This window comes from Myiozetetes cayanensis, unplaced genomic scaffold, assembly GCF_022539395.1.
Source record: "Myiozetetes cayanensis isolate MyiCay16 unplaced genomic scaffold, myiCay2020 scf38, whole genome shotgun sequence".
In the NCBI taxonomy this organism is placed as follows: Eukaryota; Metazoa; Chordata; class Aves; order Passeriformes; family Tyrannidae; genus Myiozetetes; species Myiozetetes cayanensis.
In genome coordinates this window covers 1258817-1278153 of record NW_026087609.1, presented here as the reverse complement: position 1 = coordinate 1278153, position 19337 = coordinate 1258817, and the positions used below count along the sequence as shown (strand labels likewise).

General features: G+C 43.2%; 1 protein-coding gene across 1 annotated transcript in view; it reads right to left on the bottom strand.

Moving 5' to 3' along the window:
- BEAN1 (brain expressed associated with NEDD4 1) overlaps positions 1-14449 on the bottom strand; it is a 50703-nt gene extending 36254 nt beyond the window's left edge. The window contains 2 exon segments of the mRNA XM_050328229.1: positions 12735-12809; positions 14337-14449. Of these exon segments, the coding sequence (XP_050184186.1) occupies positions 12735-12809; positions 14337-14367 (106 nt within the window). The 5' untranslated portion in view covers positions 14368-14449.
- Positions 14450-19337: the final 4888 nt, after the last annotated feature.

Here is a 19337-nt window from a genome sequence, read left to right as displayed (position 1 = left end):
TGCCTATGGCAATCTCTCTGTCAGCTTTGGAATTCCACCACCTCTGCCTCTACCCTTCACCCCTGGGCAGCAGTGCAGCTCTGGACAGGCTGGGACTGAAGGGAAGGCTGCTCCACAGAGAACTGCAGTGGTTCTGGGCAGGTTTTCTGGGGCTGCTGATCTTTGCAGGCCTTGCTCTATCTGAGCCAGACCCACTGACAAAGGAGGTGCGTTGGCACCGCCTTGTCTGAGATAATTCTGTGCCTGTGCAGTGACAGATGTTGGTGCTCTCTGGATGACACTCAGCTCTCAGGTTCATTTGTGAAGAGTCAGTCTGTGAAGACTGAAGATCATCAGTCCTTTCACTGAAAAATAATGATTTTCCCTCTAGGCAATTCCTGAGTTCTGTGCCCATCTGCAACCATTGCAAATGGTCTGTTGGGTTTGTGTTTTGAACTCTTAAAGACTGTAACTTGTTCAGAGCAAACCTGGGACTATTTGCCTCTATTTTGTCAGCTGTCATTTTTTTTAGTTTTTTTCTCACCAGCACTGAATTGACAGCTTTGCATTTACTAAAAAATATATTTTTACATATGTTCAGAAGTGTGTTACTACTGACTCCTTTATGCACAGCTTTACAGAGGGGCAGAACATAACACAGAGAATCACAGAATCACAGAGTGGTTTAGGCTGGAAAGGACCTTAAAGCTCATCTCATTCCACACCCTGCCATGGGTAGGGACACCTTCCACTAGACCAGGTTGCTGCAAGCCCCATCCAGCCAGACAATATGCAAAGCAAATTCCTTAAACGTTTTCATGGAATCCTGGCAAAGTGCAAGCTCATCAAAACAGATGTGTCCCCATGAAACCTTCCACAACCACATCCAATATGTTTTCTCAGAGGAAAACACCAAGCCCCGTGCTCAGCTGTAATCTCTGCTGATTAGATTAGGATTTAAGAGTGTAAGAAGCCGAGGTCCTGCCTAAATTCAAGTTTTATGTGTCCTCCTATGCATTTTCACTGTAGCCCTTCTGAATTCTCAATAGGAAACCCTTAATCATTTGTGCTCCATTCCTTCTAAAATAGAAGAATCATTCTCTATTTAATGGCCTGTGATCAATTCTGCAGGGTGCTGGTTTTGTGTGAGGGTTTGAAATGCACGGTGGATCCTGGGAGGTGGTTCCATGCAGGGGTTCTTGTTAGGGCCTGCTGCCTGGACTGAGCATATTTCAGAGGGTTTTACTTTGGATTTTTGCCTCCATAATTCTGAATATCCATTTGAGGATGGAGTGTACTGGGCTCACTCCTGAACCTCATTTTTGGTTTACTTTCCTCTGAAGTGTCTTAAAGACGTGTCAGTCTGCCTACTCTCCCTCTTTTACCTTCTGGTCCTTTTACAAAACTGAGACTAAATTCTGTTTACAATGTTGTGTTAACAATAATCACCAATTCTCCAAGTGTTTTTGGCAACTAATTAGTGCCAGCAGGGTGTGATCAATCCTATTTGTATCTGGCAGAACCGAGGTCTAAAAGTAATTTGTCCTTAGATGTTGCTGGTTACAAAATGGATGTGTTAAAAGGAGAGTTTAAAACTGTAAGCTGATATGAACACATAAACATAACAAGCCCAAAGTAGGAACTGAATGTTTTGAGGTGGTTATATCACTGAGTTTGGTACTAAACAGCAGATGCTGAGACCACGACACACTTGTGTTCACTGAAATCTCCAAACACATCTTTAAACTGCTTTGCAACACGTCTGGTCTTGATTGGCCAAAATTGTCTGCACTGCTTATAAAAAGTACCTTTAAATGCACTGGATATCCCTGAGCTGACAGTAATTCTTCCCTTTCCCCTGCCTGAGCAGGACTGCATCAGCTGGTAGGGTGATTATTCACATTAACACGCCCAGATGCAGTGCCCAGGCAGGACCCCTGCTCTGCAGAGCTGCCAGTGTCTAATTGTCTGTGGCAATGGCACCTGCTTTTCTCAGGCTCTTCTCCCTCTCCCTGCTCAGCTGGCATTTCAGAGCAGTAGCCTTCTTAATATATTAGCTTAATGCATCCTGAGCTTTCCCAAACCTTCCATTACCACTGCTGCCTGGACCACATCTTCTCCCTGAAACCAGCATGCGGCATAAATGATTTCGACATATGAAGAAATAAACCTCTAAGTAGCCAGATCCTTGCAACAGCAAAACCAGATCAAATCTGATGTTCAAAACAGTATATTGCTACAAACATTGATTTGGTGAGTAGATGGATTTGCATCCTTGGGATGCTGTGCCACGATTTAGGGAAGTGAGGGATAAACTCGCTTGAGCACCGAGTTTATGGACATGTGGTCTGTGCCACAGCCCCCCCTGTAGTGACAGCACAGCCACTTGGAGAGGCTGAGTCTGTCACCACACTGCAGTTCTGTTTTACACAGCAGAATGCTCAGTTCATCTGAAAGGAGGAGAAACAACAGATGAGTGTGTAACAAGCAGTTACTTCCTGAGCAACAAAGCCACGTGTCTCCTGGAAGTCAATCTCCCCACTTCTGGAAGCCCTGGGTGGATGACAACGCTGTCTTTTCTTTGTCAGACATGAAAAGGGGCTCAGACTGAAACAAATATTTCCTGTCCTGTTGTTGCTGGTCATTTAAGCTCCAGACAGACAAGGTGTAGGTGAAGCACATCAAATAAATCACAGGGGCACTGTGTCTCTGAGCCTTCTGGCTGCCTCACATCTGAATCTAAACAATCCGTCTTTGCCCCAGTTTAGAACACAAAATGGATAAATGAGGGGGAAAAAAAAGAGGTCTGTTATCTTGCATAAACCTGAAGGACTGGATTAAGGGCTTCTTAGCTCTAAGTATAATTCTCTCACAATCCATTTCCAGTTTCAGAGTTAAGGGTAGGAACTGAGTCTGATAGGGTGGGGAAGGATTTTTTTGAGTACTCTTAATAAAGCTTTAGGTGAATTTTTAGAGGCATAAACAGGTTTGGTTTGCAGAGACACGAAATCCTATATAGAGTGTCTACAGCTCTGGATGGACCCCAGTGCTTTACTGGCTCCTCAGCTGAATGATTGAAGCAAATTCCCAGGACTACTGTTGATTTTGGGGGGGCTGAGTAGAAACTGGATCACTCATCTCTGCCTAGAGAGAGGTAAAAGGAGTAATTCTGCCTTGTCCTTTAATAACGTGGTTCCTTTTTCTGCACAGACAGGCATGATCAGACATCCCCTGCTCCCAAAGGAGAGATGGGAACAGCCCAAGCCCTGCAGCTTCAGAGCAGCACTTTCAGGCCATGCTAAAATTCACCTGCACAAAATCCACTGGAAATGGGAGTGTGGGGGGAATTGTTTTTACCTGTCATGTCTGAACAGGGTCACCCCTGCCCAGTCCAACAGCTCTGATGTCTTGTCTTGTGCAGGGCTGCAGCTGCAATGCCAGCAAGCACACAAAATATCCCAGAGAATGCCAGGGACCTGCTGTGCCATCTGAAACACTGATCGTTGAAAAAAGAACTTATCATGTAAATATATGGCAGTTTTTAATGTTCAAATCTATTAACATACTCTAAGGGACAAGCGAATTCATGGAGATCAAGAAGTCAAGAAATCATCCAGGAAAAGAGGGGGGAAAAAACCTCCTTCAAAGAAAGTATTATTTTACAATTTTGTCTCCATTTCACCAGTAGTGCTATTAAAAGTTATCTTGTTTGGATGGTACATGAAAGGAAATGGATATACTGATACCATTTAATTGCCTGGATTTTTAGAGCCTTCCAATAAGGAGGAAGAGAAGTAAAATAGACAAAATATTTGATTAATGACAGAATAAAATATTTTTAATTTTTTAATCAGACAATTTTGAGGTAAAATAACATGGAATTTCCAGCAATCAGAGTTGTGGGACTTCCTGTCTGGGTGTGGGTTGTTTGGGGTTTTTTTGTTGTTTATGGGTTTTTTTGGGGGTTAGTTTTCTGTGGTTTTGGGGTCTTTTGTTTGTTTTTTTAGAGTTAAATAAATGATAGAAGCAGCAGCTAAGCAATAATATTTTGTGGTGCCAAGCTGAGTCCTTGTGTAAGTGGGAACAACTTCTGCTAGTGTTGGACTGGTTGCACCGTTGTTGCAGATATCAGAAGGAAAACGTTGCAAAGAGCAAATATAATATATTAGCAAATTTTTTTCAGTAATTGCTCCTGATACATATCTTAAAGACATATACCTTCCTTCAAGTCTGCTTAGTTCATAACCTAGTTCAAAATTGCCCCAATTATTTTAAACCTCTCTGACCTTGCTCCAATTTACCCCCTTTCCTGGTCCTGTTATCACTGGCTCACCACAATTCTCTACCACTGGCTGTGATGGCACCACTTTTTGGCTGTGTGAAAGTTTTCTACAGTTCCTTCAACATAAAATTCATATTTTACTTGTCTCCACTTACTGACTGTACTTTGGAGGTCACTTGAATCCTTACACCCCTGTCATGCAGGATGTAATACCGTGCTTCTTTTGCTGCTGCTTGTGGGACTGGGGAAGTCCCTCTTGGTGTAGACTTTAGGTGTCCCCACTTTATTATCTTCAGGGACAACCATTAAGATTGTGAGCTGTAAAATATTATATGGGCAGATCCAATTGTCTTTGGACTGAGAAGCAGTGGGTACATTGACGGGTAAGAGGAGAGTGTGCAAACTTATCCCAAAAAACTGCATTTCCCAGGTGTAGCAAGAGCAAATTACATCTTTTGTGAAGCCAAATGATACAAATCACCCATCTGTTCCCAAGAGGAGCTTTAAAATAACTCCCCAAACCCATAAAGATATGTCAGTGATCTTTGGAGGAAGAAGCTGGAGAACAAACAGCAGGCAGGGATGGAGGAGCCACACACTGAGCAAATGATGTTTCAGTTCTATGCAGTGAAAATTCCTTTGATCCTGATAGTTTCATTTGGGAGAAAATGCTTTACTGTCCAAGGTGATGTTTCTCTCTCAGTAGATGCTACCACAAAGCATTTTTCTTCAAGGTGTGTTTTAAAAGTAAAATTGATTTGAAAACCATCTTTACCCTGGGTGACAGGGAGCTGACAAAGCCTCCTTCAGAGAAACACTCTCTGGTTCTAAACCCATGTGTCCCCAGGCAGAGTATTTGGGATAAGCAATGGTGTGCTGATGGCTTTTAGGGTTTGTATTCTTATTCAGCACACCTCGGAATGAATTTTGCAGTGCAAATCGGTGATTTAAGAACAATCAAAATGATCACATCAAATTTAAGTTAAGGTGTAATATTATATAAATTTGATGTATAAAATTAATCCACAGCCTGAAAATTAACCTTCATTAGTAAAAGACAGCTTTTATTATAAAATACAGTTCACAGAGAGTTTTCCTATGTTAGTAATACCATTTTTTTTTGTCACATGAACTTTGAATTGCAAATCTGTTAAACTGAGGACACACCTCTTGCCTCCACCACTGAGTGATAATGCTCTGCTGTCCCACCAGCAGGAACTGGGCTCTGCAGTGTCACCCTTCTCGCTTTTTAAAAATCCCAAGTCCTCATTCTTGCCTGGAGCCTGGCTTTGAACCTTCTGAGCCAGCTGGGGAAAATCAGTGGTGGTGAAGAAGGATCCTCCAGTGACATGGAGATGGTTTAACAGCCCTGGAGCTTGGCAAGAGAGTAAACAACACATGGCACATGTGGGTTTTGTGTCTAGTGCTCTGCTCTGCTGTGATTTATCTGAGCATGACAAAAAACCTGTGCAAAACACGATGTAAGGAAGACAGATTCTCCATCTCTCTGGTGGCTCCTTGTACTCATCAATTCCTTAGCATTTTTACACTTATGGCAGCTAAAGAAAGGTAAAATAACCTGAAACCAGGGGACAGACACAGGATGTCACTTCAGTCTTATTACACACCTTGACAATGCCTTTAACCCTGTGTTTTATCATGTTGTCTTTGGGAATCATAATTTTCCATGCTTGAAAATCTGGGAAAAAGATATTATTTCTTCCTCTACAGATGCATCATCTTATGCCTCCCACTTTGGGAAAATCTCCAATTTACAGATTGCTGCCTTCAATAGAAATACTTCCTTTAACCTAAAACACAGAAATGTGAAATTAATGTGGGTTGGGTTTTTTTAAATTTTTCTTGTTTTAGGCATCTATTAGATTTTTAGACATCTTTCAGGCTGGCTTATAGGATCAAGTGGCAAAAGTATAGTTTCCATTTAAGATTGTGTGCTGCTCTAAAAGGAAAGCATTTTCTAAAGAGTGTCTATGTGTATACGAAGCCTTTGTTGGTGGTATTCTGATTTTGTGCTCCCTCTAAACACTGGGACATTTGTAATTGGGGTTGATGCTCAGGGTACAGCCCACACACCAAAGCACCACAGCAGGATTGTGCTGTCACTGCTTTTTCAAACTCTTATTGGGTGTCCCACATTCTTTCTAAGGAATGTCTGGTTCCATATCCGTGTTTACTGTGAGGACTGTGATTAGTGTAGTTAAAATACTCTTCGAATGATGTGCAAAAGGCATCCCAAACAGCTGCTCCTTTTTGCTCCTGTTTGCAGGGTGTGTTCCTCCTCCAGCACCGAGGTCAGGCTGAACCAGAAACACTTTTGATTCCCCTTCCTCCCAATGGGCCTCTGAGGCAGAGCTGGAATTACAGCATCAAATGACTGGATATTATTTGTCAACATGCAGCTGCAATAAACCAGCAGTGTGAATTTTTCTCTCAGAACTTTGTTGTGTGTTCAAGGCAGGAGGGTTTTAACATTTCTTTGCTGGGCAGGGAGTGAGGATCTCATAGTCTGCTGTGTAATCACTGCACTGGGAGAGGCAGATTTCAGGGCAATTCATTAAGGTGACAACAAGGAAATGTGGTTTACAAATGTCTAGAAACTCCACTCTTCTTTGTTGGGCCTTCTGTGATCAACATTTTAAATAAAGCTTGTACTTCTTGCCAGTTATTTGGGCCAATGATTGCACCCTGTGGGTGTTTGGAGAGTGAAAATGTGCAGCCTACCTCAAGTACAGAGTTTAACTTTGTAAATAAACACAAACAGGAAGTACTTAGCCCAAAATACTGCCTTCTGCCAACAAAAGTGATGGCTAAGTGTGGATTGGAAGCAAAATCCAAAAGGAGGTGGTGTAGTAAGAGCTGATCTTCCCACTGCCCTCCCAACCTGCTGGGTGCTCTGCCATGTTCTGTGTTACTCTCTCCCTTAGAGGATCTTTGATCTCTTTTTAAAGCTCATTTCTTGGAGATCCTGACTCCTTGCTCTAAAAATCCCTCCCCTGGTGGAGGGAGACCCTCCTGTATTTGTCACCTAAATATTAAAAATATTACAGTTCCTCAGTAAGTGGATTTGCCATTTAATCATAAAAAACACACTGTTCTTATGTGAGTGGAAGCTGAAAATTGAAGTGTAACTTCAGAGTACTCCTCTCTTGTTAGCAAGAGTCAGTGCCAGGTAATGGAGAGACACCAATCCAGGAGAGCCAGGATTTCTCCTTGTGCTGCCATGTAATCTAAAGCAATTAATATTTCTGCCAAACTTTTTTCCCCTTCCCTCCTTTTGTTTTATCTGGACACCTGTAATCTGGAAGGACAAGGCCAGTTATTTTGTGCAGGATCCAGCATGACAAAGCTTCAGTCTTAGCTGGGCTTTTTAAGCAGAAGTAATTTTGTAGCAACTTTGCAAATAATTAAAAATAAAGCTCTGATGCTGAAAACCTGTAAAGATCAAATGCTTGCAGAGCTGCTTCCTGTTGAACCAGGAAACTAAAAAAGATTAATTTCTAATGAAGAACAAAACGATTGCTGAAAGACAAATCCTCATTTTAAGGAGAGAAATAAAGGAATTAACATATTTGCAGCTAAACCCAGCAACTAAAAGATAAGGAACTTAGAACGAAAGAGCCCACAGAAAAAAGATGTCATAAAAGCACTATTTGCATTAAGAGTAGACAGCGATCATGGGGCTTTGGCTGGAATGGCCTTCAGCAAATTCTCTTTACACAGGCCCTTGAAGATTGTAGGGGTCACAGTGTCATGTAAGTTAATTTTTAAAAAACTCTGAGGTGTTTCAGGAAGTTCTAGCAAGATATGCATTAAGCCTTGGAGCTAAACTCACTGTTTGCATAAATGCTGTCAAAGCCAGCTGAATTGCTTTCTTCTGCCAGCTCTGAGTTGGAGGCCAAGTTTGCAAAGCACCTGAAGACAGAGACTCTGTCTAAGCTTTCCAGAGGTGTCGCCCTCTCCTTGAAAGATGCTCTGCATAAAGGCATCTGGGCATCCACTGCGCTTTTAGGTGCCTGAAAAAACAACTGCGACACAATCATCACCTCTAGGGCATTTCTCCCCCCTGCCCTTCTCTGAGAGGTTTCTCAGGATGGTTGGTTGTACCAGCTTGATGGGATCCCCTCCAAAAACTAAAGCAGCATTTCTCTTCATTTGACAGGGACAGGCTGGGACTGGACTCTGTATGTTTGCCATGCAGCTGCTTAGGACTGAATTCTAATCTGTTATTCTCTCCACTAAATAAAAATCAGCACTGGGAGGTGGGAGCTGGGAGAAGCTACTTGAAACAAAACATGTCAGTGGTTACAGTGGAAATGAACAATTTGGAGTTTTTAGGCAACATCCTCTTACAGGAGAAACTGTCAGGCTTGAAGGGAAGTGAATACTTTTATTAGGCAGATTCCAGCCTAATAAATTAAAAGGTGATAAATTGATTCTTGATGTAACAGATGATTTCAAGCCACCATAAAATAAATTGATGGTAGAAAGATACTGAGCAGGATATTACTTATTAGGGGAGAAGAACAAAGAATTCTGAGGTGAAGTTCTGGAGACCTGAGAACATCCTTCCCTTCTTCACAGCAGGAGTCATTAAAATATGAAGTGCATGTGGGAAACTGCAGGGATATATGGGGTGTGCCCTTAGGGAAAGGGAGGTGGGAAGCTCTTCAGCACCTTCAGGAAACATCCACACTGAGAAAAAAATAGAGTGAATGAAGATAAAGAGCAGATCATTCTGGGGATCAAACTTTGCTGTGCACTGAAGAGAAGAGGGCGCAACTACAGCGTGTTTCCCTCACTGCCTGGTGTCACAGATCCACATGGTTTCTGGCACTGTTGGAGAAGAGAGAGACTGATGATAGGTGGTTGGTGTTGGTGCTTTGAACACTGACACCTCTCAAGGGGATGCTGTGCTGTGCAGAAGTCTTGGTGCAGAGCCATTCCCTGTGCTTCAAACTTCCTGGCCTCGTGTTCTCACTCCAGAGACCAGCTCCCAGCGAAGCTGCCACACCCAGGCTGGAAACCTTGTCTGTCTGCATGTTCCAAATCTGGGACAGCCAAGAGAACTGCTGCAAGGTACTTACACAGCCCCCAGACCACCATGTCCCCCTGTGCACATGTAGCTGTGTTCTGGGGAAGTTGTGCTGGCTGGCAGTGGGTATCCATGTCTCTGGAGAACTGCATAAACTGGCTGAGCTTGGACACCACCCTGGTGAAAAGACAGGATTTCCCTACAGACTCCCTAGCAATGGAAAGAGTGTTTTATTCCTGCTGTGTGCAGAGAGATTTCCTTGTTTATGAGCAGAAGTTTATTCAATCCTCCAGTGTTGCCCTGGGGTCTCGGAGTGCAGCTCCCAGTGATAACACAGCTGGCAGCCAGCTGGGCTGGCACTGCTGCTCCCTGAGCTGTCCCAAATCATCAGGAACAGCATTCAAAGGGCCTGCTTGTTCCAGGATGATCATTTTCTTCACCTTTCCCTGCAGGAGGTGTGTGTGCCTGTGCCTGGCTCAGATGGGATTTCATGCACAGAGCAAGCAGAGCCACAGTAGGAATGATTCTGCTCCTTCTTCATTTTGTGAAAGAACTCTTTAGCTGGAATAAAATTGTAGGATCTCTAGAGGTTCTAAGACAGGAATCGTAATGCTGGATTTGAAAGCACTCTCTGTATATTTTTAGTTTTGGTGTTTGTCATTCATGATGCAAATGAACCTTTTACATCTCTCTGGCCATTCCTTGTGCTCTTGGATATAAGACAGAAACCCTAAATAAATGGTTTATCATAAAGATTTAACATTTGAATACATAACTATATGGTCTGGATAATAACTATCTTTCTATAATACCTGATATGTATTGGTAACATGGATAACTGATTTTTAAAATTTTATCTGTATTACAATCAATTTTTTCAGAGACAAATCCCAGAAGTGCTGGGAAGGAGGTGGAGGAGTTACCAATACAAAGGAAAGAAAGGCATTTTGAGTAGAAAAAGTTTTCTGCCTTTTATTTATCTGAGAGTTTTAAGCCCCCTTCATTCAAGTATTTAAAACAGTGACTGATGTTCGTGTCTGCTGATTAATGATGATTTATACTCACTGTCAATACTTAATAGAGATAAATTTGACTTAACCAACCAAGCACAGCTGACCAAAACCTAGAAACACTTTGCAAATAAAAAACCTATGTTTCTCTCAGAAACAAACAACTAAAAGGACAAAGCCAACAGAAAAGTTTATTTCTGATCAGAAAGCTGTGCTAAATGCTGAGCCTGCCAGTGGTTGAAGTCACAGAGCTCCTTTCCTGCCTGTAACTCAGCTCCTGTGACTTCACCCTTTGTCCTGGACAAGAGCAGGATTCTCCAGGCACGGCCCTCTCATTGTGGGAAGAGCTGCAGTTCTGCTTCTGAGCCTTTGCTCTTGCTCAGGAAGTTCAGTGGTAAAGAGGTTATTAAACCCTGGCTTTCATGACTTCTCTATAGATGAGGAGTCCACTGAGAAGTCTCCTTCCTGTTGTACCTCCCCAAACCTGGGAGAGCTCCACTCTCTGTCCATGGTCACTGTAAAATTGTACCATGGTCACAGTGTGGTTTGGTTATTTCCTGGCTAATGCCTACCTGGCATTTTGTTATTATTATCTCCTCTGTCAGTAGAACATTTCACAGCCTGGGCCTTACAGTGATTAAAGAGGAGAGGCCCAGAATGTCAGACCTGGATGAACTGTATCAGTAAGGTCAAAGTAAAAAAACACATAGTATAAAAACTTAATTTTAAGAGATATAGGTACCCATTTGGAAATGTGTGCAATTCTCAGCCTGCTCTGAACTGTTTGCTGCAACATTTCTAGTGCAGAGCTGCACAACCTGAAGCCAGTGCAATGCAAAGCTGTCCTGCCATGAAGAAGTGGGAGGGAGAGTGGCAGAGGAAAATTCCAGTTAAGGGTCAAGGAACAGTGAAAGCAGAGAGTGGGTAGGAAATAATGGTGTTCATGTATGAATTCCAAACTAAACACAGACTGGCTACACATGTAATGAAGTGCTCTGAGATGCCATTTTGTGTATCATGTAAACCCAACATTAATCTCAACATCATTTTTGGAGTATTGACCTGTAACAACATAAGCACAATATGAGTATTTTATCACCAAGTTTTCAGGCAGTTCACTAACTGATGAGGAGACTGCCACATGTAGCATTTACACTTTGCTGTTATTTTTGTACTGCTCTTACATGTTTTCCATGATTTAGGTGATGCCAGTTGGTAGCCACAGGGTGAACAATTGTGATCAGCATCTACTAATTTAGCAGTCACTCTTCAGCCCAATTTTAATGGGTTTTTGGAGGAGTTTAAGTGTTACCTGGCAGTCTGAGAGACAACACTTGGCACTGACTTGGTTTTTGCACTGTCTTCACTTTTACCAAGCAAACTCTGCTCCCAGTTTTTTATCCCTAAGTTTTCTTAGGGATAGATCCTACAAATACCTGGTGTTGACAGAAGCTTGTCTTGACTCTGAATAGTTTCTCCAATTAGGTAGGTTGTTGACAACAGATATTTAAATTGGTATTATTTCTAGTAAGTGGATGACAGGAGCTGTCTGACTGTTGTTCTTGTATGCTCAGTCCAAAGTAAATAAGGGAACTTCTTGTCTGTTCTGTCTTTAAACCTCACATGTAATCATATGTTTTCTCATCCATTATGGGCATCTTGGATTGAACATGGTTACAAAGTCGTAGTCTAGTTACAACATGGCTTTTCTTGAGCTGCAGCACTTCAGATTTTAATTGTTGTGTGTCTATTTTTGTCATTGTGCTTTCTTCCATCTAAGACTTTGGACATGCTACTCTGCTTCCCTGCATTCACATGGTTTTCTGCCAAAATAGGACCAGTGACACGAGGATAATTGGCTCCTGCAATGCTGTGTTTCCTTTTCAAAAAGCCTTCATGTAATAACTACAATAGGCAGTCATAAAAAGGAGAGTAGAAGGAAGTCAAATGTCAGGGATTGTTTTATTTCAATGACTGGAAGAAATTTTTAGCCACATTTTTTTCACTAGTGGGTGCCAAAATGATATAAATTTTGATTGATGTCACTGTGCTCCATTTGTAAATCAGTTTTAGCAGCTATGTGCTACTTTGTTGTTGTAGGAGAAAGTGCTGAAAAGGAGTATTTTAATTTTTTTAAAAATGAAATATTGAAGTACCTGACACTAAAGTGATGGTCCTCAGTTTCAGACAATTCTGTAATTTCTATGAGTTTTGTCTTTATAAATATTGCAAGGTTAAGCACATTTCTGTTAACTCAATTGATTCCTTAACCAGGAAGCTATTTCCTTTTTAATGGGTTGATGTGTATCTGATAGAGGACTTTAAAAATTATGTTCCTACAGCTGTACATGACTGCAAGGCATGCCATTAGTGCAGTATTAAAAAAACATAAGAAAAAGAGATTACTTACGGAGATTGGAATAATTGCTGCCTATTCCAAAACCAATGGAGCTTCCAGAGATGAGAGGAAGGTGGAAGAAAAAAACTAGGGAGGGAAAAAATAAGAGAAAATTCCTTCATAGCAGTTTGGGGTTTTTTTGCAACCAGCTGTCAGTTGAAGACACGTTGTGTTAACATGTCCCTGCTCTCTCTGGGCAGGATTGCACCTTTCAGGTTCTGAGTGTACAGAGAGATGTAGCTCAAACAGAGGGGAAACAGCAAACCAGTCATTACTTCATACTACAAGAGTCACTCCAGTTCAGGAAATGATGGGAACTCCTCTTAGATTCAAACACCCACATATAAACCACACTGTGTTATATAAATATGTTGATTATTGTTGTTAAGTCAATGAGCAGTCCCTGAAACAGGCATCCATCACTGTTAAACCAAATAACTCCCCTAATTTTTTAAAGTGCAGCTTAAATGCACCAGGTTTGTGTGTGTTGAACTGGGCTGGAATAAATTTATTCTAGAATTTGATACAAACACTCCCCCTATGCATTCCAGTTTTAGTATTTATAACTTGCACTTCGGAGATTTATACTGACAGGCAACAAAATGCACGTGAGTAAAACGTGTCCTAAATAGCAGCAATCTTTAGATTTCTTAAAAGATGGGCTCTTTTGCTCTGCAGATGCATTACCAGCCTGAGTTCTGGCAATGACTCGGGTGTGAACCAGCCCTTTTCCGGGCTCTGGGCTGTGGCACCCGGACTGAGCCCTGTCCCCTGTCCCTGTGCCCCGGCGATGTCCCGGCTCCTGCCCCCCCCGGCTCTGGGGCACGGCCGGGGAAAGGGCTTCTCCCTTTTCGGGAGGGGTTCCCGACTCACAGAAACTTTGGGCGGCCGGGAAGGGTGCGGTGGGTGCGAGACCCGCCCCGCCGGACCCCGCAGCTCCCGCGGCTCCTCCTGCCTTACCCGGCTAGGCTCCTGCTTTACCCCAGCACGGTTCAGCCCTTTCCTTACCCCAGCACGGCTCCTGCCTCTCCCTGGCACGGTTCATTGCCTTGTTTTCTCCAGCTGGGTTCAGCCCCTGCCTTACTCCAGCCTGGTTCATTCCTTTCTTCCCCTACCCGTGTTCAGCCCTTTCCTTACCCCAGCCCGGTTCATTCCCTTGTTTTCCCCATACCGGTTCCTTCCCTTTTCTCACTCCAGTCCGTTTCATTCTCGTCCTCTCCCTACCCAAATTCATCCCCGTCCTTACCCTATCCCTATTCATTCTCTGCCTTTCCCTATCCCGGTTAATCCCCATCCTCCCCCATCCCGGTCTATCCCGTTATCCCCACATGTCTGTTCATCGCCGTTGCCCCCATCCCCGTACATGCCATCCTCCCCAATCCCTGTACATGCCATCCTCCCCGATCCCCGTACATGCCATCCTCCCCGATCCCCGTACATGCCATCCTCCCCGATCCCTGTACATTCCATCCTCCCCCCATCCCCGTGCATTCCATCCTCCCCGGTCCCTGTACATTCCATCCTCCCCCCATCCCTGTGCATGCCATCCTCCCCCATCCCTGTGCATGCCATCCTCCCCGATCCCTGTGCATTCCATCCTCCTGCCGTCCTTACCCCAGCCCGCCGCCGTGCCCGCTCTCTCCATGCGCCCCCGCCGCGCTCCCCGCTCGTCCCCTCCGCCCTCCGCGGCCGTGCCGGGGCCGTGCCGGGGGGGCCGTGCGGTGACCACCGCCCCGCGGGCACGGCCGGGCAGGGGGGGAGCGGGGCCCGGCCCGGGGGGGCTCCGGGCCGCACATGCCGGGGGGGCCCGGGGCGATCCCGCCGCGCATCCCGCCCTGCGGCGGCCCCGGCAGAGGCGGCGGGCGCGGGGATGCTGCGGGGGCTCGCCGCCTGGAAAAGGAGCTGGAGGCGGGTATCGGCGCTGGAAAGCCGAGTCCAGCCCAGCACTCGGACTGAAAGGGAGGGACTGCCTGCAGCAAACCCGCGGGGATGCACGGGATTAGCTGGCAGTGCAGAGGCAGTGATTCCGTGGGGCTGGATGGGGGTAGGAGAACGATGTAGACTCGAGACTAGCTAAGACCTCTTTACAACAGTAAGACCTGCTTGTTACCAGGGATCTTGGAAAGGTTTCACACTGTGGACGATAAATGCCCTAATGTTAGAGGTAGAGGCTTTAGTACCTGCAGCAGGTACTAAAGCCGAGGAGCTTCCATAATTGGTCGTTTACCACTAAGAATAGGGTGTCATTAGCTTCTTTAGTTAAAAAATGCAATGGTGTGGCCTGTCAGCAGTTTGGGGTTTTTTAGGATCGCAGTTCCATTGGCAGTTTCTGTCTGCCGTGCACACACTGGACCTGCAGGGTCTCACAGAGGGATCGCACTGATCCTGCTGGTGAGTGAGGGACGTGGAGATGGAGCTTCACGAGCGTGGAGTGTGGAGTGTGTACCCAGACTTCCTTGCTTCCCTTTGGTGGTTTTGTAGTCCAGAGAGCAAGTTCCCTCACACAGGAACAGCTCTGAGCTCTTTAGCTTCTCTTTGGTTTAGTAGTGATGGATTCAGGGCTGTGCTGGACTGTGGGGTGGATGTGAACTCCCTGGTCTGTCTGTAAAAAGTTTCCTGCTGTCACTGGTCACTTTTTTTTTTTTTTAATATATTTTTATTTCTTTCAAGTCCAGAGAAGAGTTAAGAGAGTATAAGGCAATTGAAATCAGGGTTTATGGAATTTTACAGGTGTGTTTCCTCATGGCTCAGAGATACCCGTACCTTTGGACAAAACTGTAATACCCTAGTAGCCTAAAAGGCCGTAGGATGCTGCTGCAAAAGTTATCTTCTGATTCACTTATTCAACTCCTCAGAACAGTCAACTCTTTGAAAGACCTTTTCATTGCAATTCTTTATTTAATAAATGGAAACTGCATGGCTTCCTTTTAGGGCTCCTTGTTGTTTAGTTGTCATATGAAGGTGTGAATCAGCCTATGCAGCAGATAAACTGATTTCCTGTATGCTGGATTTTGGATATGTGTCCTCTTGGCCTCACTTTGCATCTGAAGAATGATGTGCATGTGCAATGCTGCACTCAAGGAAAATAAAACATATTCTGCACTTTAAATTTCAGGGATTTCAAATGTTTAACCCTTCTGCAAATTTTGGTGATGATGTCTTTCCCCATCAGCACCCTACATTTGCTCATAATACTGGTATTAACTTTAGTCCTGGTAGACTTGGGGTTTTGACTGAAAGCAAACCGTGGGAAATGCAGAGGCCTTAGTACCTGACTCTGGATGAGGGGAACTGCTCAGGGCTTGGCAGTTCTGCAGAAATCTCTCTCTCGGCCTGGCTTTAGAGCCCTGTCTGTGATACTCTCATTCTTTTTCTGCTGAGGAGTTGCAACTGCTTCTGAGACAGAGAACGTTTTAACTGAGTCAGAAAACACAATGTACAACATGATGCATCAGAGCCTGCAGAAACATCATCCCCGTTATCAGTAACCCTTTGGACACTCACCAGTACTTGGTGTGCTCCTCTGGAATAGACACAAATGCAGGCTTTTCTCACCCACTGATTTCCAAATCTGCATTACAGTCATATGGACATGAGGGGTGGGGGGGGTAACCATTTTTCCTCTGTGTTTTTTCAGCTTTTGAACTTTGCCTTTTTTCTCCTCAATGGCACCTGACTGGAGCTTGCATGTGGTGTGGGACTCAGGGCAGACTGTTATTTGCACACTCAGTGCAGTTCCTGCTGGCAGTGTGATACTGTGGGCAGTTTATTATTCATTTATTATCATTATTTGATTCTTCTTCTGGCATCTACTTTTCTGTTTTGATAAAATAGATTTGTATTAAAGAAAATTCTCCACAAATAAATGATTTATACACAGGAGTTTGCTTGTGGGCTGTATTTGGGAGAGCTGGAACAAAGATAAACACAGTCCAGGATTACTGCTGCTCATACCTGTTGCTTTTAGTTCAACTTGTCTTTCTCAGAACATCACAGAGCAAGGCAGACCAAGGTAATATCTGTCTCTGTGGTTCGTGGTCTCTGTGTCCAGTCTGAATTCTGCCCCTTCTCAAGAAAGTTCCTTCCTAATCTGTAGGAGTGCTGAGTGTGCCTTGTGCAAATAAAGTACATTAGGTAAAGTTTGGAATGTTATTCCTGATGGATGGAACTGGACAGATTCGCTGTCACCAGTGGGCGTTTCCCAATTTACTGACAAGGGAAAATTAGCAAGGAACCCTTGCTGAGAACAGATAGTTCTATTCTTGGATGATTTTACATTTGCCCCAACATTGGGACTCCATTATAAATCTTGCCATCAGTGCTGAAGTGACAGCCCTTGGCTCAGCTCCCGTGTCCTGTGGCTTCATTTGGGGTTCTTGGAGCTGCAGGGATGCTGCAGCGTGGTGGCTCTTGGTGACAACCAATTTTTGTAAGGCAAAATAAATTCTTTTGCTATAATGAGATCTCTTTTTGACTGAGAATTTTTATGTATTCATAACAAGATTTTGGGGGATACTGTTTTCACTTCCTCCTTTTTCTTTATGGAAAAGGTGGTAATGAAACCATAGTAATTTGGATTATACAATTAGTCGTAGATAAAATGCCTCAGGATGAGCAAAATTGATCAGCAAGTCTTTTTTTTTTTAATTTGGAAAATCAAGTAGCAGTGAATTTCCCCAACTGTGTAATTACTGACAAAGGAAATTCATCTGTGCTGAAATCTATTTTAATGGAAATAGTGGAATTTAAATGATATAAAATTGCTGCCTAACATTTTTCAGTTAGCTTTTATAGGACAGGTTAATTTATTTGAACAATATTTTCCAGAGTTTTAAATCAAGTGTTTTACTTCTTTAGGCATGAAATCTACCAAGAGGAAAAATAATTTTAAATTATTAATACAGGTGAAACATATCAGTAACTAATATTTTACAGCAGAATGAAGGCCCAAAGGCAGAAGTCATGTTCTTTTACATGCTATGGAAAGAAATGAGAACTGGAATGAAGGGGCCCTTCATTCTGTTCCATAGTTTCTATGTCAAAAGAGGATTCTGTAGGAGTTTTATGTCCTGCCTAAATTCTCAGAGGCTGCTCTTCTGATTTTGAAAGTTGCCAACTGTCTGTGGAACAAAAGGTGCTCTGGGGCCAGAATTCGTTTCTTGTTTATTCACCTCTTGCAGATGTTTAAGGAGAATGGCGAGTTATGTTGTCATTGCCTGATGTGTATATATATATTTTAATCTCTACATATGCCCTAAGAAATGGGCTCCAGGACTGTTATTGAAAATCCAGTTATATCTCCCCTGTTTGACTGTGGTTTCAATCTTCCTGATGCCAACTAAGTTAATTTTTAAGGAGGTAGAATGGCAAATTTTATCTCAGTGTTCCTTTCCCTCTCTCTGGGACTCCTTAATTAAATTTATAGTTAATTATGCAATTTATTTTGTGTTGAACTTTCAAGGACCTTAAAGCATCTGAAAGTGAATGCAGAGTGTCTCTTTTTCCAACAATCCTTGTCTGAATTTGTTATAAATTCTAATGGGACATAAGGATGGCCAGTGGATTACTAATGAATAATAACATCAGTGTCCCTGGAGAGACATAACTAAATATACTGGAATATATAGAAAGAAATACTGAATTGTGTGATAAGAAGAGTTTAAAATTAGGCAACACCAGTAATAATACTAAATCTGCATGTCAGAATACTACAAAACTGTAAGTTGTAGGTCCCCTTTGTGCTAAAAATCCTGCTGATCCGATCCATTTGTATCCCATCAAATATGGATATTCTGTCTTTTACTCTCAGGAATGCTTTTGAAAGAGGCTTTTGCTGGGGAGCCCCTGGGGAGGGGTTAGTGCAGTGCTGTTAGTGCAGGCAAGGAGGTGAATCCAGGCAGGCTTTTGTTAACCCAAACCTAAAGTGCAAATGAGGAAAGGCCAGCATGGCACCAACCTAAAAAACATATCTGCGACCCTAAACTGATTTTATCTTTCTGAAACCATTGTGTACCAGCAAGAAATACTTAGTTCACCCTGGCAAAGTACAAACCCTGTAGCTCACAGGGTTTTGTGTTTTACTGATGAATACACAAGTCAGAGTCTCTCCACTTCACACTATTTTATTTATGAAGTGTTTGTGCATCTGTAGAACCTGTAGAAGATGATAAAAAATTTATAAATCTGCAGAGGGGCAAAGTTCCTCACTGGAACTTTGAACATTTCTCACAGCAGTAAGAAGAGATGCAGACTGCACATCAAAATGTTTGGTGATGAACATTCAAATTCACGAAACCCATGTGCAACCCCAGCCCATTTCACTGAAACCGTGCTGGCAAAAGGGAGGGTAAAATAAGGCCCTGGAAATAATGCTCAGTTTTCTGTAACTGGGAGGCTCCTGCCTGAGAGAAATTACCATGAGATGCAGAAACCCATGGCAGAAAAGAACTTGCTCAGGGGATGTATGATTCAAATGGAAGCAGATTTTATATGGAAAAAAGTGTATCAGCACCCTCCAGGGTGTGTTTCTGCTGGTGTCTGGTCAGACTGGCAATTCTGAAGAATTGGTCAGGCCAATTCTGAAGAGAGTTTTTTTAATAAACTATTAATGGTTAA